Source organism: Theileria equi, assembly GCF_000342415.1.
Source record: "Theileria equi strain WA chromosome 2 map unlocalized gcontig_1105316255037, whole genome shotgun sequence".
NCBI classification, from domain to species: Eukaryota; Apicomplexa; class Aconoidasida; order Piroplasmida; family Theileriidae; genus Theileria; species Theileria equi.
Window position 1 is genome coordinate 1386656 of NW_004668230.1, and position 26680 is coordinate 1413335.

Consider the following 26680-nt stretch of genomic DNA (forward strand, 5'->3'; position numbering starts at 1 on the left):
CACAAGTGTGTAGAATCATTTTCTTCGCTTGGCCACAATTGTTGAAATGTTATTTTACGTATATGTGATATTAGTTTTTTTCTTGAAGGGGATTAGTTGTACAATAGAGGGAGAAAAACAACCGTATCACGGAGTTAAGATTGAGGATCGAGATCAGCTCAGTGTGGCCATTGAGAAAATACTAAAAACTGCACCAAAGTATACGAAAGGAGGAGCTGCACTTGCAATTCAGCTGATAAGAGAGCAAAAGAACGAAAAAGGTTACATAGTAGACCGAGTATACAAAAGTTTAGACAGATCTCCTTACGTGGGAATTCTTCCCAGGTGTCTCTGTAGGTACGTGACCTGTACAGTACCTATATGCTCTAGTGTGTGTTTAAATAGTGGTATAGAAAGAAAAGCTCCATTTGAGTGTTTGGGGTGTCTAAGTGAGTGTATCCCCCTTTTTATGAGATGCTTGACTGGAAGTGAACACTGAGATGAAGTTTGTTTGGCTCTTTTTCCTTGCCCTGCAATCGGCCGCCGTTTTGGCAGATTTTGAGGAGATGAAGGAGGAGTTTTCTACCCTAGTACGGGGTGTAGATGTGAAGGAAGCGATGGACAAGCTCGTGGAATCGTATGAATTTAGTGAGGATTCAATTGTATCTTCATACGAGCATTGCAAGGACCAAGAATTAGAAGGTCCTGAGACCTTGGGTTGCTTTATGGATACCATTTTCAAGAAAAGGATACTGGAAAAGCACCAGCTTCTTTTGTGTGCCGGAGAATACTTTGGTAGCACAGCTATTGAGTGTGTAATAGCCTGCTTCGACAGGTACAATCCGGAATGTCTCAAGTGCCTTGGAGACTTTTTGCCAAGGTTTTTTGACTGCCTACAAGAGGCTCCTTATGAATATATGCTATGATGAAGCTATTTCTGCTCAAGCCTAATCGCAAATTTTGTATGGCATGCTCGCGTAATATAGTGTGTGGATTCTTCACACGCACTAATACATTCATTTTAATTCATATATCATGTATAAGATTATTTATTTTGGTGTGCTTGTAGTCTCGTTTGTTTCTCTCGTAGCTCCAACGGGTAAGGTTGGCAAGGCTCGCGCCTATAACAAGGGGGAAATTTTGCGTGATCTACAAGATGCAGTTACCGAGATCATACAATCTGGCTCTGGCGTAACGCAGGAAATTTTATCAATAAAGAAACGTTTTAAGCTCGTGGAGGCTCTTTCCTTTTGTCTGGAAAGTGGTGACATTACGAAACAAGAACTTGCGTCATGTCTAAATACGCTCATTATAGGAAATGGCCTGGATCCACCCGTTAGTGTTTCTGAATGTCTAGGGGAATATATAATGTGTACGAGCAGAGTCTGTCTAGGAGCTATAAACGAGGAGAAAGACGATGCCATAAAGGTTAGTTACTCTACACACTCGCCATATCACACATTATAGTGTCTGGTTGAATGTTTGCCTCAAAGTATTTTGTGTATTACACGATCAACACCCTTACCGGAAAGAATAAAGGGACTATAATCATTCCGGACGTCGTTATACCCATCGCTATAATGCTCTGTGAGCACCGGATTTATGTTATATTCACCTTGAATTGAGATCCAAAATTAGCTCAAACACACCAATAACTTGTCATTTTTTACATACACGAGCTCTACCCTATAGCTGCTAGTGAGATCATTTCACACTTTTCCTCTCATCATATCGCATTTTAATAATGAAAATTCTACAAATTTTTACTCTAGTAGCCATATTCTTGGTAAACCCATCATATGGGACGCCATTCTTCGAACATCAACTATACACCTCCAAAGTCTTGGATCTGTTGAAACATGAAGGTTCTAACAAGATACTCCTCAATACAGTGGCAAAATGTATGAATCACACTGAAAGAGGAGCAATAGTATCCACAGATTTTATCAGATGCGTTAATGACATTCTTCATACGGACGAGCTCACAAATACCGATAACCTGGGATTTATCCTGGGAAACTATGTAACTCAATCGTCAATTCTCATGCAAAAGTGCTACGAAGAGCGCAATGATATTATCGAATGTCTAAGGGTATAGTTTCTATTCTATATCTTACACACTCATTCAGACCTTTGGTGACTGCCTTCCGTTACTCATACGCAACCTCTTTGGTTACCCAGAGTATAGTTTCAAGTGCAAAAAACTGATAAACATTCCAAACTATGACGAAGAAAAGTCGTATCTGGACCAGGAAGATCAAGAGGAGGAAAAAGAGGATCAGGATGATGAAAAGGTGATAATATTGAGACAAGAAGAACTTTAGTTGAAATATTATAATCTCTGGGCCATTATAAAACCCTCAGAGTACATGCCAGTGGGTTTGCCGATGCAAACCCAAGCGGAATTCACTCTTTTAGAATCGCTTTCATCTTCGCTAACGCGGTCACTACTGGCCAAATTATCTGATTTTTGTAAGATTGACACCTGCCAAAATTTGTGGATATTTATCAAATGAACAAACTGTAAAGTAGTCACATTTTAATCTTTGACATTCCCCTGTATATACGTGAATAGCAATACAAAAACATACTCGCAGCATCCGAAAAGGATGTAAGAGAGTGCAATTCCCCAACTAGTTGACCAGGCTTGCATATACCTAGACACGCAATGATTATTTAACATGCAAGAATACCTCTTCTGTTCAAAGAGGTATGAAATGCATCCTTCATTGAACCTAGTACTGTGGTTTTTAACACATTAACACTCAAAACAAACACTTGTCAGCCTTTATGGAAATCTGTAGCCATGCTAATCGACATAAAGACAACTTACTAGACCTCTCTTTACCGAGTATATACCATTCATATTTGTCGAATAGCACAGTGACGATTTTCCATAACTGCTTTCATACACATCAAACTCTTTAACCGTGACCAAAACGCAGCGCTTATCCTTTTCACATCTAGAGATGAGTTTGATATAAAGCAAACAACGTACTGTACTAGAGCATCCCTGTACGGCACTGGAGCGGAAAAACCTTCATCACAGTCCAGACTCCTGAATATTAATAGCCAAATACTGGATAAAACAAACACATTGTTAATGTGTAAGTAGTTGGCGCTTATTCCTGCATCATAGAATGATTCCACTCTATACATTAAAATCAGCAGATTAATGAGGGTTAAAATGGCCATTAGATGCGATAGTGTCAAATCTTGTATCTTTTATGCCATTAAAACTGAACAGAAGCGGATAATTGTCTAGCAGAGTTGCCATGGGGAGTATGTTGGCCCTGAAGTCCTTCACAGGAAACATTTTTGTATTATAATCATAGTCATGGCTTAAATATGCATTATTAATGGTAGAAGGAAACTCAAAGCCAACTAATATTGAGGAGGTATGCTCATTCAGAACGGCGCGCAGTAAATTCGCTCTAGAAAACAACAAACACACCCAAAGAGTATCTTTCTTGCTCAAGGCTGCGGATTTATTCGCTAAAGTCGATCCAAACTTGAGCAGAACGTACATAAAGGAGCTGAGGGAAATCTCGGAGAAACATCTAATAAGATTGAAGACCACCTATAAGCGTAAATACTGCTCAGGGTGTAATACTGTGCTAGTACCTGGAAAAACCGCATTGGTACAAGCTATCGATAGCAATAATGTAGTTTTACGAAAAAAGGGCCACAAAGATGGTAACAACATTCCCTCGGAAAAGGTTCAGAACTGGGTTTGTACCACATGTATGATATGTACAAGATCAAGAAGATATCCATCAACTAGCTAAAATGGCATTTAATATGCTCTAAAGGTTGTAATCACGAATGTACTCCGAATATTAAATTGCATTCTCCTAAGCTAACTATATGCATTTGCATTATTTTATAGTCATGCATATTCATCCGAAGTGTCGGTGCATTTATAAGTAAGGAATTTTATATCGTAGTACATTCTCAGTTGTTCATTAACTACGTGATACGAAAAGCTATTGAGACTGTCCCCTATAATCACTACTTTGATATCATCAAGTACTAATTTTATAATTCAATCCTCGTATAAGTACGGTTGAATTATTTACCCCTGAAACTTAAAATGAAATATGTGGCTCAGAAAAGTGACATGAATAAGTTAACTAGACAAAACTCGGGGGATGCTCCCAGTGACGAAACTTGCATGACAAGTTCGTGGAAAAACAAAACCGGTAGATCTCTGGGAACTAAAAATAGAGCGAATGTAATACCCAAAGATTCGGTAGTTGGAGAGGATACATCTGTAGAAGAAAAGAATACATGTGATGTTATAAGCATTGACTCTGTCTTTCATGGTTCAGGAGGAAATGAAGATTCAGAGTGCAATCATACTATGGAAGTGTCAATTCAACCAGCAATTAGATCTGATGGAATCAGTTGCACAAGGCTAATTTGTTTACCCAATGATGCTATTCTTGGAGCTCAAACTGAAATGTTCATGTTTGATGATGAACAAGCTTTATGTGCAAGATCATCATTTAAACCAACAGAATACGATATTTCAATACGTAATAGCTCTAAAGAAACCATTAATGAAATTCTAGAGTGTATAAACGATATTGGCATTACTATAAACACAGTCAATTGTAAAGAAAAATGTAGAAGCGGTATTTTCTCTAAAAAAACAAGCATTTATAATATTGAAAAAATTGACAATATAAATCACATTTACGAAACAATAGATTATATACATAAACTTTGTAAAGCCAGAGATAAAACCCGAGAAGGGAATAAAATCCCTTGCTCAAAAAGCATGGACGCAAATGTAGAAAACTGTTTCTCTACACCCTCAGAAACAGAAAATGATCATCTAACTACAAGTGATCAGATTGAGAAAACACTAGAGCAACAAGTGGAAGATAGTAACATGATTATAAATGGGTATTACGAATGTCAAAATTTACTTCCCGTTTCAGATAGAAGCAGCGATTCCGTGCACACTTTGGATGGACCATCTAGGTTAGAGAGCAAGAAACTACCTAGTGAAGATTACATGCATAGTGACGAAGTATTACTTGAAAATAGTACCAAAGATGAAAATAGTTATCGTAAGGAGTGTAAAAGCACGCTCTGTAAAGATAATGAGTTACAGGAGAAATCTTGCAAAGATGACGCAAAAGTTGAAGATAGAGTCGATTTTAGGAAACCTCATAATGGAAGAGTTTTGTTTTATGGATTTCACCACTGGAACGAAAAACATCCCGGTTTAATGGGATACAACATGATGATGAACAAGGAACTTTCTCCAGAATTCTTTGGGTTTGCCGACGAAGACTCGTTCAACAATGCACTCAATGCCAAAAATGAGGTAATCGTGAAACCACCAATAACCATTGGAAGGTCCATAAGTTTCAAATGCAACATGAGAAACTCCCTTGTACCCAGAGAAAAGCTTATATCGGACGCTGTATTACAGATTGATTGGGGTCAATACCAAACTCGACGCAAAAAAAGGTCAATATGGACTATCTGTTGTCAAGTATAGTTATAATTTATTTTGGTACAATGCGTTTTAGGCACATTATCCAATTTTTGTTTGTATTATTCCACAATTTCGAGATTATAGTGGAAAGAACAATGTTTGAGTTCACTCTATCGCCAGCTTGAATAGCTCTGCACATGGATACTAGCAAAGAGTTTGCTTCGCCTGAGAGTTGTGCATTTCTCAAAAGCAATATCAGACCATCTACATGTTTACGATTCTCTTCAGCCATTCTGGATGTGTCACCCTGTGGAATAAGTGACCACAGCGTATTATTAACAAGCTCCAAATCCGAATGTGGCATCTGCTCACCATTATTTTCTGTTGCAGAGGCTATGACTAGGCGATTTGATTCTTGAGTACTCTTTGTTTTTGATTGCATTTGTTGTGTTGCAGTTGGAAGTGGCCATGGAATTGGCATTCCCGGATTTACTGCCCCAGCTACAGCACCAGGAGCTGTACCAACATCCCTTGGGGCAGAAGGTTGTACAGCAACGGGTTTAGGTGCCGTATGCACCACATTAGAAACTGCTGGTACCTTAGTCTGTACTGGTTGTTTTGGAGCGGGTTGGGGGGCTACACATCCCTGTATGCGAGCCCTTAAATCTGCAATATGGGATGAATCTGAAACCCCAGGTAGAGACAAACACCGCATTGCCTTTTCCAAATGTCCAGCGTCCACAAACACCTCAGCCAATAGTGCAACTGATCTGGCCAACGCCTCGTTTTTAGATCCTGAATGGCTGGATGCGGCTAGTGCTGCCATCTTAATTACATTGTCTGCCAATACATGTATAGAATTTTTTCCAGATTCAATCTGATTCCAGATATCTACAACACCATCGTGATTTCCACCACAAATATAGCAAATTGATGCAGCAAATATATGATTTTTATCCTTTGATTGAGATAGACGATCCCCAAGAGCATTGCACAATTCCTTAAAATTAGGCAACGTGTTTGAATAAGTACATAAATAGCACAATGTTTCTTTCCAAGCACTCAGGTCAGAATTTTCTACCAAGTTTAGGATATCACCCTGCATTATTAAAAATATCGTTCGGACAAATGGGTCATTGCTCTTGTCTACAATTGAATTTGTAATATGGTAGCAAAGATCTGGACCACCTACATATGCCAACAAAAGTGCTTCTGTGATTTTTCCATCGCGTAGACATGCCTCTGCTGCTTCCTTATAATTTCCAACAACCAAACTTTTCTTCAATTCATCAGAACCCCAAGTTACTGATGTATCTTTTGGGGCGGGTTGAGGCTCCAGTTCAACTTGCGCCTCTTCTTGCTTAACAGTTAGTGAATTGAAAAATTCCTCTACATCGTCATCATCTGCAGTGGCCTCTTGTTCATCTTCTTCGGATTCCGTAACTTCCTCCTCTTGATGAACTGAAGTTTCATACCCAAGAAGTGAGATTAATGAAGGCATATCATTATTGTACAAAGCTTGCAAAACACTCCATGTTAATGAATCAAATTCAGAAGATGACTCATCGATCTTCTCCCTACATACATCTTGAAAGGCTGATGGATCCTGTAATTCCTGCAACACATTTAAGGAATTATCCAAAATTTCAGACGTTTCATCATCAAATTGAGCTCCCAATGTATAGCACTGAATATCTCCGGTAGAAGCCCAGGTCGAAATACTTCCAGCAAAACCAGAAATTACACCCCTCTTCCTCTTTACCCACACAGGAACATAAGATTCAGCCAATGAATCTGAGAAAATATGGTGAATTGAATTTTCTCCATCAGTGCTTTGAGCTACAAACAAACCAGGCACGTGCGGGTGCCATTCAACTCTGCAATGATGACTCAAAGCCTCGGTCTGTATGGTAGATACAAGTTCAAATGGCCCATTTGCTGAATTCATATTCCAACACTTTGTACAGTCATCCTTTCCGCTGGTCAACAGCAATGATGAATCGTGTGGAGAGAATTTCAAGTCGGTGAGTCCCCTGGTATGTCCCTTTACTTCTTTCACAGGGGCTGCACAGTTACGTAAATCCCACAATTGGAGAGCTGGTGCATTATCATCACCATATCCAACAACTAACTGTGTGGGTTGTTCTGGGACCCAATCTATAGCAATAGGATTGACCCTACCGTTGGGGTCTCTAAAACTAGATGCCGGCTTTCTAGCCTTTAAATCCCATACAACTAAGCCACTAGAATCATTAGGAGATAGAGCTGCTCCAGATGTGGCCAAAATATGTCCCAAACGATTATTCCAGCTCAATCCCGTAACTAGTCCAACTTTCCATTTACCATAGCTGATATCCATAACACTTGGATTCGCAAGGTCCACAAGATTGCAAACAGAAATTTGACCATCAACGCCAGCTACACCGAGCATGTTAGTCTTGGAGTTGTATCCTAGACAACTGATGGCAACGTTGCAAACTTTGATCGTGGAGAGAGCCTCAGGGGCCGTGCCATCTACAATCAAGTGTCCATCAAGCATAAAAACGTCTCCTAATGTGGAACCTGCGGCTAGAAGCCCGTCATCGATCCACTTGAGTGTGGTTACGTTACCTTCTGGTACACACAAGGGCAAAGAGTGTAAAACAGAGAAATCTGCGATCCCATTGGAAGAAACCGAGCCCACGTAACTTCCAAAATCATTTCCATGTACGGAAAATGGTGTATCACCACCAAAGTTATTATAATTAGCTGTGTTATCAAACGGTGTGAACGGGTCTGTGGATTGTGCTGCCCTTTCGGTTATATTGAATTCAAGCAAACTAAGTGATACATCATTGCATTCAGATTTAGGAGTACCATTTCCGGATGTCTCACAAATTCCGGAGGCCACCAAAACGTAGCGTGAAGTTGCGCTAGACGGTGAAAAAACTCCCAAACCTTTCATAAGTACTAATATACACAATAAAACTTTCACGTATTGTCTGAATTACAATGACGCAAATTTAATGATATGATAATACTATAAAATATAAGAATGTCTCCCAAAACCTGGAGGATGTCAGGTGGAGGTAAGCCATACACATTAGCAGTTCTCGTCACCAGAATGGACAGACAGTTTTTGTGATTTCAAGACTCTAGGTTGTTCATTTTAATGTTTTGCACCAAAATTTCTACAATATCGACCAAGCACTGGCTCATACCTATTAACGGGAATGTGAAGTAAAAACAATTACAAATTGCTCGTATTACAACAATCTGTGACAATTCGCATAATTTGCGGGTATATAGTCTGCATTTCCGTGTAAAGTAACTCCTTCGTAATGCCATTGTCAAATCTACTCAACACTTTAGTAACTTGTACAATCGAATAAATAGCAGATTGTAAAGCCCCTGTACACAAATAGTGATCTTTACTATGAAAATTCTTACCATTGAAAATCTCTGTTGGAGTCGAATCTATAGACGATGTTATATCCTTGTGTGTTGTAGATATGTTCGTGAGTAGTTGAATCCGGCTGGAGGGAGGTATGTGTATATTATTGTACAGTTTTTCATCATTAACACTCGGTCTTGAAAAGTTCTTAAAGGCCTTTGTACTGGTTGATTCAAAAATCGAATTTATGATCCTCAAAAAGTGACATGGCAGAAATACTCCGGAAAAGTTTGCGTGAGGTTTGCATGATCCGCTAGAAAACCCAAGAGGATTCTGAGAACCCGTATCGCTCGGAATATTTGCCATGTTTTGAACTTGAATAAATGCCTTAACCTTGTACTTGCTGGAAATGGAAGTAAGGAGATTACATGTGCAAATTATGGACCCAAGCTGTAGATATATATTGTGCTTCACTTGGCTGAAAATGTTTGTTATAGCCAGTATAACCGAATCAAAAGATGATGAATCGCGCTGGAATATGTCCAAAAACACCTCAGAAAAAATTGATGAAGAATCAAACATAAGGCGGCATACGGTAGGTAATATCTTCTCAACCAATGCATACTTCGTTTTTGGTAGTTTCATATATTGCCATTTTTCACTTCCATTTGGCGGAGTTCCGTCCGTTAGACAAGACATATAACCAGGCCTAACTTCTAGTTCAGGCTCAATAGTTGAACAATCCACTAGTCGTTTCCAAAATATTCCAATTATTTGTGTAAGGTCTGCCGTCCCAATACACAAGCTTCTGAAACCAAAAAATAGATTGTTAAAGCATTGTAAAGAACTTGAAATTATTTCTTCATCCTGAACTTTGTTATAATAGCTATTACAAACATACATTTGAATTTTGCATACAGTAAATCGCCAGTTTTTGGATATTTGATAAGTTTATTTCAAGTCCATCCAGACAGTAAAAAATGTCATTTTTGATATTAGATATTTTGGTAGAAAATATACTTTTAGATTCCTAATCATGATATTTATTTACAAATTAAATGAACTTACGTTATCGGAAGATAATTTTCCAATTTCCAAATCAACAACCAGGGCCAAATATTCAGCTACTATATCAATGGCCAACGATGGCAAAAGCAACGCTCTGATTTTAATAGAATCTCCAAATGGTTGTGGCTCAATAAGAAAGTCCACAAATATCGGAAATAATATAAAAATATTTTGCACAATTGTTTTATCCAAACGATACACCTTTCGAGGTAAAATTCGAAGTATAGACAACCATAATATAAGAGTAGAATCTTCCATCAGTGCATATTTCGAAATAGATAGTATAATCTTTCTTTGACCGGTATTCTGAAAGACAAGAGTTTCTGATAAAAGTGATAACAAGTAACGGAGAAAATGTGGATTAATATACATGTCGTCACTAAAACATTTTTGCCAGTCCAAAGTATTTACAAATCCTAGAGACGTAGTTAATATTGGTTCCATCAGCTGCATGCTGGAAGTGGCACTCCCATATACAGATATAATTGATAACAGATTAGTGCTGAGATCGTTGTACTCGTCAAATTCCATACAAAGTTTGCAAACAAGTTCCAAACATCTATTTTGTATAACTGGTATATCAGTCTGAAATTGTGTGTATAATAAAATGAATCACTGACCTTAGCAACACTCAAAAGATTGGTAATGAATGACTGCATATTTATCTCCTTAAAAAGAATTGTCCACATTTCTTCATCTTGAGTCTTTAAATTTAAGTTATATAGTGGAATTAAATGCTGTGTTCTGAGATTAATGGAAAATTCTGAATCCCCTTCAGAAAACATACAATTTACCAAAAATTTTAGCAACTCAATTTTTACCTCTCCATCTAATAAATTTTTTTTAGACCAGAGATTTAACATTCTGCTACATCTATATATAAGAAGCTTTGCACAGGGACCTTGAATATTATTAAGTATCATTTTCACTGTTGACAATATGGCATTATAATGTTTGTAAGAATGGAAATTTGATAAATCTTGAAACGTCAACAAATATAGTTGAATGAAAGAATCACGATTTAAAAAGTCATCAGATTCCACTATTCCATTGAAGGTATAATTAAAAATTGAAATCATATTAATATTCATAGCTGATATTAATTCCGTGATTGAATTAATAAAAGGTGGATCCACAGGTACTATATCCTCATTTGCCCATTCCTCAACCTTGTCTTGTGTAAGTTTTAGATATTTTTTACGCAAAAATTCTATAAATTGCACAAAACCACCCCTCGAAGATATACATTCGTACAACATAAACGTTACCTGCCTTTGCATCTTTTCTGATAGGTTTGCAGGCGGTTGATTAGGGCCTTTCAGGGGGCTGCTAGATGGTTTTGGTGATAAAGATAACTTTACAGGGTTTGGAGATTCCAAGGCCATTTTCATTTCATCAAATGTTTTATAATATACAAAATTACCATCTCCGGACTTCTTAGTATTTGATGCAGGATAAGAAATTGGAGCAATTGATGATGGTATTGTGGGCAGATTGTTATAATATTCAAAGTATTCATTGGCGTACCTTTCATTATTCATAACAGGTGAAGTGAAAAGTGCAGTAAGTAATAACAAACATTGTTCCTCAATTGATGCATCAATGCTTACTAATAAGCTATCAAATACTTCATTTAGAATAACGCTAAAATCTAAAAATACAAACGACATAGGTTCATGTTCTATCAGTTGTATTAAACCCTTCAGCAATCGTTTGAGATTTTTAACGAAACACTTCTGAATCTTTATTAGGTGAAAATGTACCTTAACTTTTAAAAATATATATCTCAAAAGCTCTAGAAATTCTTCACCTTTATAAATTTCTCTTAATCCATAGCTATATAGGTTTAAAATAATGCTGTCTAAATATAGGCTAGTATTCAATTCATGAACATCAGGTGCATTTAAAAAAATATTGTCCTGTAAGGATCCACTCTTCCACCGATCAATCCACTGCTTAACCCATAATTTGGAAATGTATGGATAAAAATGATCAGACAGCTTGATTGTTATATTTCTATCTTTGAAAAGTCTCATGGATGTCCGTTCCTTAAAGATATGGTAGGTAACAAAGATCACATTGAACAGCTTATATTTATTTTCATCGTTAGTTATTAGAAATTCCAGCTTGGATTGTAGAGTTTCATGTAGTTCTATCCAGTTTAGTGGATATTCGGATCTACAAATCTTTCTTATTAGCAAGGCAAAATCTTTTGGCACCAATAGGTCATTTTCAAACTTGCTGTTTAAAATAGAAACTACTCCTTCCTTTACTATCAGTAAAATGGAATTATATGAGTGGATTCCTGATTGACCAGTTGTTGGATTTAGTACCTTGCTCGATGCGCAAATTTTAGAGAGAGCATTCTTCAAGCATACAAAGGCTAGCTTTGCCAATTCTACATCAGAGGAAGTTGTTATCTCCAACAGTGTAAGAAGAAAAGACTCGTTTTTTTCCAGGTCCAGTATCTGCTTTGTTGCCGAATTTCTTAGATTATCTATAGGAGATATACTCCCTCTCAACAATTCTATGGCGAAACTCCTTTCATCAGACATACTAGGACTAAATTCCATAGAAACTGGAGGCCTGTGTGCCTTTAGTTACGAGTGAGTTCTAACGATTAATGTGATCGGCCAGGTTTGACAAAAACTACTGCTGTATACATAATTTTACCTTTTATATGAATATTATTACAAACGAACTAAATATTATGAATGGTACGTTACTGATGAATTTCGTTGTGCTACGCGTCAGTACACATTTTAGACCACCTTCCAGACATGCTACGTCCTTTTAGCACTGGAAGGAATGGAGTTTATTATACAGTTAAACGGTTTCTATGTCCTATTTATGGGCGTAAATTCGAAAGAAACTTTACCAGTCATGTAGATTTGGCTACTTCTATAATTAGGAATGCACATGGATCATTTTTATCCGATTCGGAGCCTTCAAAGGTAATAATAGGCTTTAAAAAACATATAGAGGATCTGGAAGGGCTCATACTATCGAAAGAGGTTTTGTCTTAATACCTAAAATACACTATTCCTTCAGGAAGCGATATGTACTATGAATATGTGCCTGGATCTCGGCCATCTTAACCGGCGGCTATTCAGAAATTGTATAGAGATCGTAGAAGATGAGTATTTCAAACCAGTGCTAGTAAAAGATTGTGATAAAGTCCATCCGCTAACGGATTTAGGATACAAAAACATCGATAACACATACGAATTCGTCAATAACATGAGTATACAACACAAGGCTTTGATAGTTATTTGGACTCATATAATAAATCAAAGGAAAGATCATTCACAACATGGCAGACACAGACAGTTGTATAAACCATCCGAATCAATAGATCCAGAAAAGGAGGAGATAGTGACTACACGTAAACTTGGAAGGGTTTTAGATCCAAAGCCTATTAGGGCAAGGATAAGCCGCATTCCCTCAGGGAAAAAACTATCAAATATGCTAGCATTACAGTTGAGGGAACAAATACCCGATGCTTCACTATCCGACGCCTGCTATATCTCTCACATTTTTACCACAGATTTGCCATTAAGTGGACAATTGAATGAGGATACTATTGACCTATTAGCGCAACGCTTTTCTGAATTTACCCCTTCCAAATTAGTGGATAACATGTATTCTATTTCTAAATTTTGTCGTTCTGCAACCAGAAGATTTAATGAAATATGGTCATTCCACGATCCAAATGTAGATAGAATTCCAACAAAACGACGCTGCCTTTACAAGATTGAAAGAAGACAGTTTAAAAGCAGCTTTGTTTTGCATGTGTTGAAAACATTAGAGTTGTACTGTGATCCTGAAAGGAACAAAAAGGATACTGTGAATCCATATATATACGAAAAAAACATGTTAACTCTTCCCTTGCATATTATGCTGGATTTGTCACACTCGGATATACCTATCCCTATAAATCTTTGGGATAAATTAGTGGTGAAAATAGATACTATATTAAAAGATGTAAAGTATCTTGATTTGTGCTCTATTGGTCTATTCTTTGAAGCAGTTGTTGTATCAAAATATACCACAGAAAACACGATTGAAGTGGCCAAAGGCATGCTAAAGAAATGTGTCATAGATAACGATAAAATAGAAACATATAATAGCATACAATATATCCTCAAAGTTGTTTCAGAACAATGTCTAGAGAATGAATTTAGAGATCTAATCGATGCCTTGTTGGACGACTTAGGGACTACACAAAATACAAACACAAATCTATTCGGAAGTACTACTGCTACTAATCAAACAAATATCTTGTAGGTTAGACATTTGGAAGTAGTTATCTTGTTTTGATGGTTACGCGAAAAATAGCTCCTATCTGAAGCTAAGGTTTGTTCCTAGAGCTGTCTATATATACTATTGCAGACGGTCGGTTGAAGGTGATTCTAAATTATCTCAATGCTTACTGATGAATAAAAACTCTGCGCTATTCTACACGGCATCAGTTTATTTGCCCTATACTTAACACACTTCCCCAAGGGAAGATTCCTAGCACAAACTTGCACTTAGTATCGGTTTAAAACTACAATACACACTATGATATATTATAGTTTTATATTGATATTACGATTGTGTTGCATTTCTGTGCATTCTCTCGATCCTGTACATAACAAGGTCGGTGACGCAGTTTTGTCTTTCGACAGGGACGTTATTGACCATTCAACGGGACATCCATCCACAAATTCCATATTTTTAGAATCTTTAAATAAGGGAATCTCTTACAATGATAAAATTCACGGTGGAATAGGTGATTTAGGCTCTGGTGTGCATCTTCAACACACTAGTGACCCAAATGATGGCAAAGATAACGAGAAACCAAAGGATTCTAAAGATATAGAGGATAAAAATGAACAAAAGATAAAGCCTATCCTGAAGAATGATGACACTGGGCCCATAAAGCCACCGATTTTTAACAATAGTCGATGGTGTAAAGCAGACGTTTGTCTAGTATCAGTTCCTGAATTACTTCTCTTCAACGCATTATCAGTACTCTTCCTTCTATTCCTAGTGATATGGCACTTGGGACTTTTGTTAAGAAACAAAGGGAAGTACGAAGGATACACCGACTTGTCTACAGTGCGGTCAAACACACCAACAAATGACCGCAGGACGTTGCTTCAGGAAGGATACTCATACACATTGCCAGGATGGATACTTCTCCGGTACATTATTCTCTACACAGCAATATGCCAAGTTTTTGTTTTATCCTTTGTTTGCAATGAGTTGTGCATTCCTATGATAGACGGAGTAAAACATTGGGACATGCGTGCTAAACCGTTTTTCATATCCTGGTTGATTGGATTCCTTACTCTTTTACTCTCGTTTTTGTTCAAAAACACCAAAGTTGGAAAGTATCTGTTTCTTGCAAGGTCTCCTCTACATAGTTGTGAGATTGTCCTCATTAGCGACTTCAGCAAATCGTCGGCATCAACGACTGTAGACCACGATATATTGAGCTTGTCACTTCACTGGATATCTACGTTTGCATCATATCTTAAGCTAATGCTAAATATATCTGACAACATACTTAAAGTCCCATTTGAAAAGTATAAAGCATCAGTTAAACACTATTATATTGATGTAAAATCTAATGATACGGAAAGATATTTTTTCTACCACTATGTAAAGTATACATACAGCCATGATTCCGCATACTTTGTCGATGCATACTGCAAAGTTTCAAACTATTTAAAAAACACAAACTTGATAGACCTTCTAGATAGAGGTGGATTGACTGAACTAGAATCTATGAAGAGAACAGAAGATGTAGGTAAAAACGTAATTTCAGTCGAAAAGTTGCCCTTTTCTACTCTACTACATAGAGAAATATCGGACCCAATTTTCTTCATGCAACTATATCTTACACTAAAGAGTATATATTGGAGAAGTTGTATAACGGCACCAATTTGGGGTTTTACTTCATTGTATACTATATATAAAAAGGTCAAGATCATTCATGACCAACAAAATGATATAGCTGAACTGGCAACATCTTCAGCCAACCGACTTGTAACTGTTTTAAGGGAAAACGTTACCAGAGTTGTTCCTGCTACTGACTTGGCTGTTGGTGATATAGTTCGTGTGGATAGTGATTGGGAAGCTCCAAGTGACATGATAATGTTGAGAGGTGATGCTATTGTTGATGAAAGCTCTGTTACCGGTGAATCCATTCCACTTCGAAAGACAAAACTAGCTGTAGACAAGTATAATTATTCCTTATCCATTTTTGATCTTAACATTGATTTGGATAACGATGATATGGTTAACTCTAAAAGTGCCGACGAAGGCCTTAATGATCACCTATTGAAAGCTGGAACTAGGGTTGTCGCAGTTTTGGGAAATGATGAGACAGTTGGATCTGCTGTTGCTGTAGTTATTGCTACAGGTGCCTTCACTACAAAGGGAAAACAGCTCAAGGGTGTATTATTTCCGAATCAATTCAGGCTAAAATATGATACACAACTTCCCACTGTGTTCATATTAACCTTTATTTATGCCATAATCTGCTCGTATTATCAGGTATTTTAACTTTAATTTATAAAAGATGATACAGATACAATTTCTTGGCTGGAATATGACTTCGATTTTCTACAGTATAGGAACACTTTCTCAGGTAGTTCCTGTCTGGACAAGTACTATAATTTCGATTAGCCAAAGTAGAGCGTGCCAACGTCTATCAAAATCAGAATCTGTATACTGTATAGCACCATCAAGGATAGCCGTTTGTGGAAAGGTTCGTGTAATGTGTTTTGACAAAACGGGCACACTGACGAACAATTCTCTAATATTTAACGGCTCACGGTTTGTTGTATCTAGAGGAAACACTCCAATAATGTCACCTGATGAGATATCCCCTACATTGGATACAATTAAATCCACAAAGAATATGGCTACAAACAAAGATGAATCCACAATACGTCAAATTGTTTCTTTGGCTATTTCTACTTGTCACTCTCTATGGCCAAGTAATACCAATGAACAATTTGGAAACCACGTTGATAAATCAATGTTTAGTTCCACTGGATGTACTGTGGAGCAATTTATCGATGAAGGTGGTGCAACAAGACGATTCATCCGAAATTTTTCTAACAAAGATTTGGTAATGGAAGTTCTACGCACTTTTGATTTTGATTATCGTAAAAAGCTCTCATCAGTTGTGGTTGCAGTTACAGTTGAAAGTGAAGAACCTCTAATATTCGCGTTTGTAAAGGGAGCATTTGAAAATGTATCAAATTGTTGTATGGGAGGAAATAGTGATTTAGGATTTGTAGCTAATGCAGAATCATCAAACGGTTCTTATGTCCTAGGATTAGCGTACAAAATAATAGAAAATGAGAATATAGATGAGCGAGATGAAGTGGAGAACAATCTAAAAATTGGGGGCCTATTACTTTTCAATAACGAGGTCAGACCTGAAAGCTTAGACATTATTCAAAGTCTTCATGAGGCTAAAGTACGTCCTGTCATACTTACAGGTGATAATATAGCAGCGTCACAATATGTTGCCCGCACCTGTGGTATGTTCACATTGCAGTCACAAGCAGGACCTATTGCCAAGCTTGAAGGTGGAGATATTGTTTGGTTATATCCACACCATGTTGTTGATGAGGAAAGGCTATTTTTTACAGATGATTACCACGATTTATCGCTCACTGGAGATGCATTTGATCATATCCAAACGAATTGGGGAAATATACTGAAAAAGAATGGACGCTTAACCTCAAATCAGACAGCAAATGACAATTTGTTTGAGCAATTTTTGCTGAGAGTACGTATTTTTGCAAGACTAAATCCACATGTAAGTGCATAGATGCTTTTTGTATAAATCTATTTTCAGCAAAAGGTCAGAGTTATAAACGCATTCAAAAGTTTGGAGATTATAACTGGAATGTGCGGAGATGGTACAAATGATTGCCTTGCGTTACAAGCTTCACATGCGGGGATATCTCTTACAAGTGTATGTTTTTAACCTCGCATATGAGATGATATAGGGCGCAACATCAATGGTGTCGCCATTCTCATCAAAAAATAACAAACTTGAGTCCGTAATTTCTCTAATTAGGTTAGTAAATGTGCAAAAATAATAATGTAATACAGAGAGGGAAGGGGCAGTTTGGTCACTTCTTTGGCATGTTTCAAGTTCATGCTCTTATTTGGACTAATGATCGCATTTGTAAAAGTTACATTGTTTAGAGAATGCAGAGGTGTTATGCCTGAATGGGGGTACTTGCTTTTAGAGAATGCTATATTGTTATCTCTAAGTTACACAATGGCTATGTCTAGGTTCGTTTATGGTAGATTTGTCATAATTTTACAGACCTAGTGATAAACTGAGAATTAGATCTCCTACATCTAGTTTACTCGGTCCTTTGACTCTATTTTCAGTTGGAATAATGTTCTTTATTAATATTTTCTTCCTGTCGCTAATTTTCAAGTTGTACAACTACCTTGGTTTGTCATTAAATCCACATATAATGTAATTATTCCAGGAGTTCCTTCCAGTTTAGATTTTAATCGCAAAATGAATAAGGCAGCATGGTGGATATTATCAGACAATTTTGAGAGTCCAACGATATGTCTGTGGCTTTGCTACCAAGTCGTAAACACAGCATTAGTTTTCAGTTTTGGTGGAGTATTCAGGGAGCCCATTCTTAGAAACCACTCATTTACAGCGTAAGTCCAATGCGAATTATCTGAAATTAATAGGGTGTGGATTTTTATAAATTCCTTTTTGACCTTTCTGCTATTCTCCAAGCCTTCAAGGACCACGTGTCTATTCCGTATAAACTGCACAGACGAAATTTCTAGGAAAACTGTGATTCCTGTACTGAGATCATTAACAGCCAGTGCGAACGGACAGCCATTCTACGGTCAACTTGGTCATAATGTACTGTCTTGGAGGTTCAAGGTTAGAGTCTTTGGTTCCTAGTCATCGTTTTCACTTCAGGTCCTCTTCCTCTGTTTGAATATAATCAACTCTCTCATAAACTGCATAACCGCGAAATGCTTCTTCTCTAGTGGCTTCTTAAGGAGAATGAGATCACTCATTGGGCATAAATGCAGCGCAGATCGCATTAGTATTTAAATTTTAAACAAACTAATGAAATTATGGATATTAGCGTATATTTTAAGTCTATGGAATCCATATAACGCCTATTTGATAGGCAGAAGTACGCGAGGCTCCTCAAGTGAGATTCTGCTTCTGCAAGAATCACACATTAGACGACTATCTGCCAACGCAAATTTCCAAGTAGTTGTTGAAACAATTATAATCTTTATAATTTGTAGGTTCTAGATGATAGACTCCTTTCTAATCTGAAAAAAATTGGTATGTCTACAGTTCAACTCTGCATAACACACATTTAGGAATCTCTGAGCCAACAGAGATACAGAGCAAAACTTTACAAACAATCCTTGATAAAAACTCTAAAAAGGTGTTATTTACCTCGGAAACTGGAAGTGGAAAGACGTTAGCATACCTCCTTCCACTGCTACAACTCATCTCAGAACACGTACGTTCCCTACGTTATGCATATACAAACTCTATAGGGGACTTATGACGTGAACCCTAAGGCAATAATTGTGGTACCTTCTGTTTTACTAGCCTATCAAATCTATGACATTCTTCTCGAGTTAACTAGGTATGGAATATTCACATAAATGAACGTTTCAGGGGGCTTAATATAACCTTTAATGTTTCTGATGGAATAGAAACGGGTCCTATTGTGGAAATTGCTATATCTACACCAGAAAAACTAGTGACTAAATTGGAAACATACAACCTGAACTATCGTCTCAATGTGTTTGAAAACATTCGCTATGCAGTTTTTGATGATGTAGATGCACTTGTAATGCCAAATCAAAAGTCTTATGTAGAAAAACTTCTCAAATTAACAAGGGGAAGAATAAAAACGATCATATGTTCTTCCACGATTTCTACGGCTGGAACAAAGAGCCATGCCGCGATTATTAATAAACTCTTCAAAATCCACACTCATATCAAAAGCCAAAAATGGCATACAATTCCAGAGAATATAACCACAGAATTCATCCATTGCCAAGAGAACAATGACAAGTAATGATAGTTATGCGCATACCCATAATTGTAGGCTGGAAAAACTCAGTGAAATTTTGTCTAAAATGAAGGATGAACGCACACTAATATTTTGCAATAAATCCTCAACAACGTTGGAACTAGCTGAAAAAGTAAAAACTATGGTCAAAAAATGCAAAATAGATGTTATAAACAAGGTTTGTAAAGAATTGCATGAATCATACCATATTTAGAAAGTAAATCTAATAGATCAGCTAGAAATCCTCAGATCCAAAAACAAGTATTTTCCATCTCAAACCAAATGTAAATACATAGGAGGCACATTATTATAGCCACAGACATTATATCCAGAGGGATAGATATCGCAAATGTAACCACTGTCGTCCACTACGATTTCCCACCAAACGCTCTAATCTATTTACATAGATCTGGAAGAACAGGAAAAGGCGGACTACAGGGAAGATCTGTAGCACTATGGACGGACAAGGAGGAAACATTTTACAATCTCCTCCATGAAAACAAAGACAGGTAACTCCTAACATACTCTCTACACGACCACATACAGACTACCTGAGCTCTTTAGCATGAGCAGAGGGCCCATGAAACAGATTAAAAGACAAAGAAAGTTGGACAATCGTGAAACCGAGCAACAAACGGATCCCTGACATAAATACCACATAATGTCTTAATTTCACAATTATTCGTTAGCAACAACCTCTGTTTGGAGACCAGAGAAATCCTCAACAGGAACGTGCTGGACGAGAGTGAACATGGGTTCGCGTGCATCTTCGTCATCATTGCGCTTGCGTGAAATTCTCACGCGAACTCTCTTGGGCAAGTTCTTGATACCATTGGACCATATGAATTTGTTGAGTCTTGTGTCGATTCTCACATCCTATTGGACAGTAAATATAATATTAAACACAAACCTTTGTTTTCATGGCCTTTGAGGCAAACTGCTTGATCTTCTTAATTGCGGTGGGTGCCTTCCTCTTGAAGGTAACGCGATGGACCCATTTGTGCAAATGGATGGTATAATCCCTGGTAATTGGTGCCAATGACCTCTTCTTGACCTTGTCTATAGGAATTTATGTGGAGAATAAGAGATAAATAGCACACAACGGAGTACACGATTAAACGGATAAATCAACGACACTAAAAGCACGCAACCAGATATCACAAAGAGAAATTATTTTAAAACGTACCTCTAGCCATCTTTATATAATAAAACACCTTAAAATAACTTAAAACTGCAAGTAGTCTCCACGTATATGCTTGGACTTGTTGGGCACAGGAAGGTTGGAGGTTTTGTTTGTCGTATAGCCGCATTGAATGTTTTTTATGGCTAATACATACACAAAGACATTAATTGTGTTTCTTTCCACAACGTCTGGGACTTATATTCACTCGTTCCTGGCGTAATGTTTTCAGGCGCAAACATTGCGTATTATGGTCATATTACCAATATATGGGCCATGTAATCCTGTATACTCGATGGGTACCGCTAGTTGCGGTACTAGTATGTATATAGCGTCACGGTCGTTCCAAGGGTCGCCATTCCATGTTTCCGCACCGCTTCTCCATTATCCATTGTTGGATACAGACTTAGAATACACTGTAATCTGTAACAATCTATAAATTCTCCCAGTTGGTATTATACCTCCCCTGGCAGGACTGGTGCCCTTGTTCTGATTCAGACGCATTTTAATCCAGAATACTCCCACTGCGCTTCACTTTCCAGTTTTATATATTCTATAACTGTTTTGAATTTAGTGTAGTTCATGGTATAAGATGTGTAGCGTTTAAGATGTTAAAATATTTAACATCCAAGGGTTCCGGGTCGTCCGGACTCGGATACGTGGAAACAGGACCAGTAGAAAGTCAGTTTGGTCGATTGCAGTGCTTCTCTTGGCACAACGCTATCTCCAAGACAGATGGTATGCCCGCAACAATATTCAAACTTGTGTTAAAGAACAAAGAAGTGGATGGTAAGTGTAAAGCTTTGTAAATGGACCATAATAACACGTACAGTAATCACACCTTACGAAATTGACCTTGCAAAGAGGCATCTGAAGAATATAAAGTTGGTTAGACATCCGAACATACTGAAAATACTGGCAACAAAAGAAAGCGATTCTGGAATATATATAGCCACAGAACGCTGCTATCCACTTAGTTCCACAAGTTTGTCGTTAACCAAAAGATATAAACAACATATAGATATATCATCGGATCCAGCTTTGGGAATAGGTCAGATTTTTTCAGCAGTACATTTCTTACACACCAAATGTAATTTGGCTTATTGCCAAATCTCGCCCATGGGAATTGCTGTTAGAGAAGATGGTATGTAGAAAACATGATAAATGAGCTGTTTAGGGTCCTGGTGCTTATCGTCTTTTGAGTTAGCCGCTGATTGTAATTTATCTGTACATGTATTGCTTTCGGAAATAAAATCGCACACATCCTGGAGAGATGGTTGGAGGCCACACTTACCAAACACTGTTTCAGTTAGCTCCTTATACTTGGACTAGTATGTTTTGTAAGTCATTATGCAAACTTTTTAGTTGGGGTATTGGAGCACTAATCTGCTGGGTTTATGCATTGTTGTCTGGTTGTATTGATAAATGTAACACCAGAAGAAATGGTTTAGATATAAACACTCTAAAAGTTTATGTGCCAAACACTTTGCAGGCTCTTATAGATGTAAGTCCATTTGTACACTAGACATTCATGGTACAGGAGCTGACATTATCTAGACAAAAGATAGATTTGGAAAATATTTTGAATACACACCCATACTTCAAAAAGAATGTATCTGTAGTCGTTCTGAACTTTCTGTCGGAATTGCACATCAAGCCTGAGGAATCTGTGGAAAGTTTTTTCAACCATTTACCTCAGTATATTGATAAGATACCCGTAGAAATATCTGTAAGTTTCAACCTACAATCTCATTAATCTTATAGTGCAAGCAAATTCTGCCAGAAGTTCTAAAGGCAATCCCATTGTACAGATCAATGGCTCCAAAAATTTTGGAATCCGTTATTTTAATGTGTAAATCTGTACTGGTGGAAGATTTTAAAAAAAAGGTTTACCCATACATTTTGGATTTATTCAAGGACAACGATAGATCTACAAGGTAGGCCAAAGTAACATTTCATCATCTATTACCAGATTCTGTCTACTTAAGCAAATGCCAGAATTAGACCACTTGCTGGATGAAAAACAAGTCTCTGAAGATATTTTCCAGCATCTGCTCGTTGGATTCACAGATGTGGCATCGCAGATTAGAAATGAAACCATAAAGTCTATCTGTTATGTCATTAAAAAGATAAAACCAAAACAAAAATACGTAGCACTAATGTCACTCTTAAAGTGTGTCGATGATTGCGAACCAACAATCAGAGCAAATACAATCATATGCTTCGCTAAAATAATTCCATTTTTGGACTCGGAGCACATTTCAAAAATTTTACCTCAAGTATGGAGGTCTGGTTTGTGTGATTCATTTGCTCAGTCAAAAATAGCTTCTCTGGAGGTATGTAGTCCATGTAAACAACATTACTACAAAGGCTATATCCGCATCGCATGAATTCTTTTCAATCGAGGATAAAGTCTCGCTCTTGTTTCCGCTGGTATCCAGCACACTACTGGACGCGGATCCTCAAATTAGAAAACTCTCATTTGAAACTATATACAAACTGCTGGACTCCGTCAAGTCGCAGTCCATTCCCGGTACGTTTATTCTCACAACCTTAGGATACATACAGATGACGTTCCAAACGACGATCCTTGGTAAAGTACATGTCACATAGATGCTTTTAACAAATGTTAGTATAATTTTACATGTGTAAACTATGCCAAGGCGTCCTTGAGTTCACCATGGTCCTCAACAAGGTTCTTGAAAATCCTGGAACCCTCAAGTGCCTTTTCAACAGTCTGCTTAGTTGTAGAGTAAATAGTACGAGAGTTTGTGGTAGCATCAAGAGGAGCGTACATCAACAAAGTGAGTTCACGGCCTGTAAGTGCAATGTGTACGTACACACCAACTAACCCTTGTCGTAGACAACGAAAGCGCAGTCTCCTGTGGGCAATTCGGCAAAAAGCTCATCGACACCGCCATTTCCAGCCTTGGAAACTACGACAGAGTCGTCCTTGATCACGAGGATGAGAAATTTGCAGGTTTTCTTAATTTTCATCTCGACGAACTTGGCCACTGCCTCCTCGCTAACGCGGATGCCACTCTCCATTTTGAAATGTACTGTACAATATTTAACGTGAATTTATATAAATTATGCTACTTGCAGAACTAGCAGTGCGTCAGTTACTTAATGTGCTGTGTGTAGAGCCGGCATACAGCCGCACGTATTCACACTCATGTTGGGTTACACCTTTTGGATATTCGAAAATTATCGTCAATTTCTCCACTGTACAACTTTTCCAGCTCGTTCTATCGCCGGAAAGCTAGAGCACCCTCTGGATCCGTCGGATACGGTACTATCATATATCTACGCTATTGTTCGTCATATTTATTAAAACACATTATCGCTTAGTGAAACGTATCGTATATCAAATTTTCTCTCATGTTCATGACTGGACTGTGAATGATTCTCACGTCGCTCCAACCAGGCTCCGCGTCGCTAATTTACAAGTATAACGTTTGTTTACTGTTGCTAAAGCCCCTTGCAACCGACACCAGCTCGCCGGATATTTATGGCCTCATCCACATCATCACTCTCTATAAAGTATCCATGTGGTTCCACATCCACCCCAAAACATGAGCGACCATCAAAGACGCGGAGGTAAGCGCCGCATCTCGCTCCTAGTTAAAAATTTAAAGTACGAAACTTCCCCAGACAAGGTCAGATCGCTATTCTCGAGGTATGGAGAAATTCGCGATGTTTATCTCCCCCTCGACTACTACACGAAAAAACCCCGCGGTTTTGGATTCGTAGAGTTCTACAAAGAAGAAGATGCAGATGAGGCCCTTAGGGGAATGGACGGAGAGGAGATTGATGGAAACAAGGTGGAAGTGTTCCCTGCAAAACACGGGCGCTCCGACCCACGCGAAATGGTAACTAGATTGACGCATAAACACCCATACACAGAGACACCGAGAATCTAGGCGTAGAGACAGGTCATATTCCAGAGGAAGACAACGAAGGAGACGATCCTATTCAAGATCAAGATCGCGGAGAAGATACCGCAGCAGCTCCGGGGACCGCTCGGATAGGCGCTCAAGGAGCCGCAGTGAAAGACGCTCCAGGTCGATAAAACGATCCGAAAGCTCATCTGCAAGATCCGTAAGCAGGAGGAGCAACTCTAGCAGCCGCTCAAGGTACGCAAATTCATAAATCACACATACACATGCATCTCAGGAGCGTAAGTAGAAACAGTTCGTAAAGAGCATATAGTAAATCCGGATAGAGAAATAGCCGTTCAGATTCGCTCAATGCCGTAGAAACCTAATAGGTTTACAAACTTCATCGACGTCAAACAAATGATAGACATTTGATAACTTAATTCCGTAAGCGGCAGAGCGTAAAACTCATCATCACGGTTGTTGACGGCACCTGTCGCTGATGTTATCGATAGTCGGATTCACTATAGAAGTGATCCTGTACGAGCACAGTCGACTAAGCGCCCGTGCATCACCCGATTGATCTATTATAGCCCAACACTTTATTCGGGTATACAATATTATGCACCATAGGATACTGGACTTTAACTCTCGTAGATATCGTGTATATTTATAATTTTATCCATTGGTCTTTCTTTTAGCTACACTGTAATTGTGTAGTCTAGCTACAGTTATTTCTGTGCAGGTAATTTGCTGTTTTATCCATTCAAGTTCCTTCTTCTGCACCGACTATCAAGTTTTCCCTAAACTTACCACTTCCTTTACACATGTTTGTGTTCCCTTGTACTGCTCCGTTAGCAGGGTGATAGCTTCATCCACTGGATACTCAACCATCGTGTTGGCCTATAAATGTGAGTGATCTTACGAGCAAATGACAAACGCCCAGCCATAAAAAAACAGTAGTCGTAAATGGAATTGTAGCTTCGGAATAAAGTGTGTCCGATACTTTGAAAAATGTAGAAATGTCGTCGTGGTCGCCCGTTTCCTGAAACCAGTTGTTGTCTGCGTACTTGGACCGAGACTTACGCCTTTTTTCTTCAGCCTTTCAAGCGTATGTAGAGCGTCCTTAAGTTCTGGGAGCTTCTCGCTGATAGCGCCAAGTTTGGAAAGCATGGATTTCTCCATGAAGCGATACTTGCTGTTTACGTTGTCTGTTGTGATACACACCGAGACTTACGCTAGCAGTTCCTTAGCTGTACCGACGACACGAACCGGATCATCATCGCCAACGAACTTTTCAATGTCATCCTATACGCAAACATCAACCATTGGGATGTACTGAAGAGTCTTCCGGAAAACGAGACTCTTTGTCACAAAACGTAAAGGCACTCACGATAAATTTAGCTTGAGGAATGTTGTGACCTTCCTTGGTAGTCACAAAATCGGTATAGTTCATCTTAGTCTATAGGCTTAACATTTCCCATGAATAGACAAAATAGAACACATTGAACAAGAACAATGTTCTACAATTTGTTTATTTTGGCACTGGGAATTAAAACCACCAGTTTTTATAAAGTATAGTCCGCACTCCCCTTGGTACCACGTCATGGACGCTGCTAGTCACAGCTCGCAGAGTATCTGGGAAACGAT

At 38.1% G+C, this 26680-nt stretch overlaps 16 protein-coding genes across 16 annotated transcripts; 10 read left to right on the forward strand and 6 right to left on the reverse strand.

The window, feature by feature from the left end:
• The first annotated feature begins 30 nt into the window (after window positions 1-30).
• BEWA_040900 (conserved hypothetical protein) lies at window positions 31-919 on the forward strand. Its single transcript, XM_004833447.1, has one exon. It carries the CDS (start codon window positions 47-49, stop codon window positions 476-478), a length of 432 nt encoding a protein of 143 aa, XP_004833504.1. The 5' UTR covers window positions 31-46; the 3' UTR covers window positions 479-919.
• A 74-nt stretch (window positions 920-993) lies between these two features.
• BEWA_040910 (conserved hypothetical protein) lies at window positions 994-1647 on the forward strand. Its single transcript, XM_004833448.1, has 2 exons — window positions 994-1407; window positions 1447-1647. The coding sequence occupies exons 1-2, from the start codon at window positions 1015-1017 to the stop codon at window positions 1525-1527; spliced, it is 474 nt and encodes a 157-aa protein (XP_004833505.1). The 5' UTR covers window positions 994-1014; the 3' UTR covers window positions 1528-1647.
• Window positions 1648-1685: 38 nt separating this feature from the next.
• BEWA_040920 (signal peptide containing protein) lies at window positions 1686-2522 on the forward strand. Its single transcript, XM_004833449.1, has 2 exons — window positions 1686-2071; window positions 2109-2522. Exons 1-2 carry the CDS (start codon window positions 1724-1726, stop codon window positions 2301-2303), a joined length of 543 nt encoding a protein of 180 aa, XP_004833506.1. The 5' UTR covers window positions 1686-1723; the 3' UTR covers window positions 2304-2522.
• BEWA_040930 (hypothetical protein) lies at window positions 2312-3138 on the reverse strand (the record flags this gene model as incomplete). Its single annotated transcript, XM_004833450.1, has 8 exons — window positions 2312-2464; window positions 2502-2536; window positions 2571-2636; window positions 2673-2714; window positions 2756-2777; window positions 2813-2942; window positions 2978-3037; window positions 3074-3138. 8 exons carry the CDS (start codon window positions 3136-3138, stop codon window positions 2312-2314), a joined length of 573 nt encoding a protein of 190 aa, XP_004833507.1.
• A 200-nt stretch (window positions 3139-3338) lies between these two features.
• On the forward strand, window positions 3339-3767 carry BEWA_040940 (conserved hypothetical protein; the record flags this gene model as incomplete). Its single annotated transcript, XM_004833451.1, has 1 exon — window positions 3339-3767. The coding sequence occupies one exon, from the start codon at window positions 3339-3341 to the stop codon at window positions 3765-3767; it is 429 nt and encodes a 142-aa protein (XP_004833508.1).
• A 305-nt stretch (window positions 3768-4072) lies between these two features.
• BEWA_040950 (hypothetical protein) lies at window positions 4073-5494 on the forward strand (the record flags this gene model as incomplete). The annotated part of the gene is made up of 1 exon (XM_004833452.1): window positions 4073-5494. The coding sequence occupies one exon, from the start codon at window positions 4073-4075 to the stop codon at window positions 5492-5494; it is 1422 nt and encodes a 473-aa protein (XP_004833509.1).
• A 7-nt stretch (window positions 5495-5501) lies between these two features.
• BEWA_040960 (conserved hypothetical protein) lies at window positions 5502-8375 on the reverse strand (the record flags this gene model as incomplete). The annotated part of the gene is made up of 1 exon (XM_004833453.1): window positions 5502-8375. One exon carries the CDS (start codon window positions 8373-8375, stop codon window positions 5502-5504), a length of 2874 nt encoding a protein of 957 aa, XP_004833510.1.
• Window positions 8376-8660: 285 nt separating this feature from the next.
• On the reverse strand, window positions 8661-12427 carry BEWA_040970 (conserved hypothetical protein; the record flags this gene model as incomplete). Its single annotated transcript, XM_004833454.1, has 5 exons — window positions 8661-8821; window positions 8861-9671; window positions 9706-9834; window positions 9873-10457; window positions 10493-12427. The coding sequence occupies 5 exons, from the start codon at window positions 12425-12427 to the stop codon at window positions 8661-8663; spliced, it is 3621 nt and encodes a 1206-aa protein (XP_004833511.1).
• A 125-nt stretch (window positions 12428-12552) lies between these two features.
• On the forward strand, window positions 12553-14396 carry BEWA_040980 (conserved hypothetical protein; the record flags this gene model as incomplete). Its single annotated transcript, XM_004833455.1, has 5 exons — window positions 12553-12589; window positions 12651-12886; window positions 12924-14124; window positions 14160-14228; window positions 14265-14396. The coding sequence occupies 4 exons, from the start codon at window positions 12553-12555 to the stop codon at window positions 14162-14164; spliced, it is 1479 nt and encodes a 492-aa protein (XP_004833512.1). The 3' UTR covers window positions 14165-14228; window positions 14265-14396.
• Window positions 14397-14435: 39 nt separating this feature from the next.
• BEWA_040990 (p-type ATPase family member protein) lies at window positions 14436-18576 on the forward strand (the record flags this gene model as incomplete). The annotated part of the gene is made up of 7 exons (XM_004833456.1): window positions 14436-16418; window positions 16453-17697; window positions 17737-17856; window positions 17891-17961; window positions 17997-18182; window positions 18217-18350; window positions 18389-18576. 7 exons carry the CDS (start codon window positions 14436-14438, stop codon window positions 18574-18576), a joined length of 3927 nt encoding a protein of 1308 aa, XP_004833513.1.
• Window positions 18577-19007: 431 nt separating this feature from the next.
• Window positions 19008-20618, forward strand: BEWA_041000 (DEAD box ATP-dependent RNA helicase family member protein; the record flags this gene model as incomplete). Its single annotated transcript, XM_004833457.1, has 9 exons — window positions 19008-19019; window positions 19188-19227; window positions 19266-19411; window positions 19449-19540; window positions 19573-19974; window positions 20009-20150; window positions 20187-20233; window positions 20269-20481; window positions 20519-20618. 9 exons carry the CDS (start codon window positions 19008-19010, stop codon window positions 20616-20618), a joined length of 1194 nt encoding a protein of 397 aa, XP_004833514.1.
• Window positions 20619-20637: 19 nt separating this feature from the next.
• BEWA_041010 (60S ribosomal protein L31, putative) lies at window positions 20638-21211 on the reverse strand. The gene is made up of 3 exons (XM_004833458.1): window positions 21159-21211; window positions 20883-21031; window positions 20638-20848 (listed from the first exon to the last, which is right to left on the reverse strand). Exons 1-3 carry the CDS (start codon window positions 21166-21168, stop codon window positions 20651-20653), a joined length of 357 nt encoding a protein of 118 aa, XP_004833515.1. The 5' UTR covers window positions 21169-21211; the 3' UTR covers window positions 20638-20650.
• Window positions 21212-21760: 549 nt separating this feature from the next.
• Window positions 21761-23778, forward strand: BEWA_041020 (conserved hypothetical protein; the record flags this gene model as incomplete). The annotated part of the gene is made up of 10 exons (XM_004833459.1): window positions 21761-21941; window positions 21985-22137; window positions 22174-22296; window positions 22330-22483; window positions 22518-22656; window positions 22693-22881; window positions 22917-23089; window positions 23125-23488; window positions 23523-23685; window positions 23721-23778. 10 exons carry the CDS (start codon window positions 21761-21763, stop codon window positions 23747-23749), a joined length of 1668 nt encoding a protein of 555 aa, XP_004833516.1. The 3' UTR covers window positions 23750-23778.
• A 27-nt stretch (window positions 23779-23805) lies between these two features.
• Window positions 23806-24200, reverse strand: BEWA_041030 (actin depolymerizing factor, putative; the record flags this gene model as incomplete). The annotated part of the gene is made up of 2 exons (XM_004833460.1): window positions 23806-23969; window positions 24005-24200. 2 exons carry the CDS (start codon window positions 24198-24200, stop codon window positions 23806-23808), a joined length of 360 nt encoding a protein of 119 aa, XP_004833517.1.
• A 483-nt stretch (window positions 24201-24683) lies between these two features.
• BEWA_041040 (serine/arginine rich splicing factor, putative) lies at window positions 24684-25516 on the forward strand. The gene is made up of 3 exons (XM_004833461.1): window positions 24684-25024; window positions 25059-25288; window positions 25329-25516. Exons 1-3 carry the CDS (start codon window positions 24728-24730, stop codon window positions 25351-25353), a joined length of 552 nt encoding a protein of 183 aa, XP_004833518.1. The 5' UTR covers window positions 24684-24727; the 3' UTR covers window positions 25354-25516.
• A 186-nt stretch (window positions 25517-25702) lies between these two features.
• On the reverse strand, window positions 25703-26609 carry BEWA_041050 (prefoldin subunit 3, putative). Its single transcript, XM_004833462.1, has 6 exons — window positions 26424-26609; window positions 26268-26338; window positions 26117-26228; window positions 25971-26075; window positions 25844-25933; window positions 25703-25810 (listed from the first exon to the last, which is right to left on the reverse strand). Exons 1-6 carry the CDS (start codon window positions 26484-26486, stop codon window positions 25709-25711), a joined length of 543 nt encoding a protein of 180 aa, XP_004833519.1. The 5' UTR covers window positions 26487-26609; the 3' UTR covers window positions 25703-25708.
• Window positions 26610-26680: the final 71 nt, after the last annotated feature.

Coding starts and splice junctions, on each gene's coding strand:
- BEWA_041050 (XM_004833462.1), bottom strand. CDS start 26,486: ATGAACTATACCGATTTTGTGACTACCAAGGAAGGTCACAACATTCCT. Junction 26,229..26,267: donor ACAGCTAAGGAACTGCTAGC/GTAAGTCTCGGT, acceptor CAACGTAAACAG/CAAGTATCGCTTCATGGAGA. Junction 26,076..26,116: donor AAAGGCTGAAGAAAAAAGGC/GTAAGTCTCGGT, acceptor AACTGGTTTCAG/GAAACGGGCGACCACGACGA.
- BEWA_040920 (XM_004833449.1), top strand. CDS start 1,724: ATGAAAATTCTACAAATTTTTACTCTAGTAGCCATATTCTTGGTAAAC. Junction 2,072..2,108: donor ATATTATCGAATGTCTAAGG/GTATAGTTTCTA, acceptor ACACTCATTCAG/ACCTTTGGTGACTGCCTTCC.
- BEWA_040910 (XM_004833448.1), top strand. CDS start 1,015: ATGTATAAGATTATTTATTTTGGTGTGCTTGTAGTCTCGTTTGTTTCT. Junction 1,408..1,446: donor AGAAAGACGATGCCATAAAG/GTTAGTTACTCT, acceptor CACACATTATAG/TGTCTGGTTGAATGTTTGCC.
- BEWA_041010 (XM_004833458.1), bottom strand. Junction 20,849..20,882: donor CAAAGGCCATGAAAACAAAG/GTTTGTGTTTAA, acceptor ACTGTCCAATAG/GATGTGAGAATCGACACAAG.
- BEWA_040900 (XM_004833447.1), top strand. CDS start 47: ATGTTATTTTACGTATATGTGATATTAGTTTTTTTCTTGAAGGGGATT.
- BEWA_041040 (XM_004833461.1), top strand. CDS start 24,728: ATGAGCGACCATCAAAGACGCGGAGGTAAGCGCCGCATCTCGCTCCTA. Junction 25,025..25,058: donor GCTCCGACCCACGCGAAATG/GTAACTAGATTG, acceptor ACCCATACACAG/AGACACCGAGAATCTAGGCG. Junction 25,289..25,328: donor AACTCTAGCAGCCGCTCAAG/GTACGCAAATTC, acceptor CATGCATCTCAG/GAGCGTAAGTAGAAACAGTT.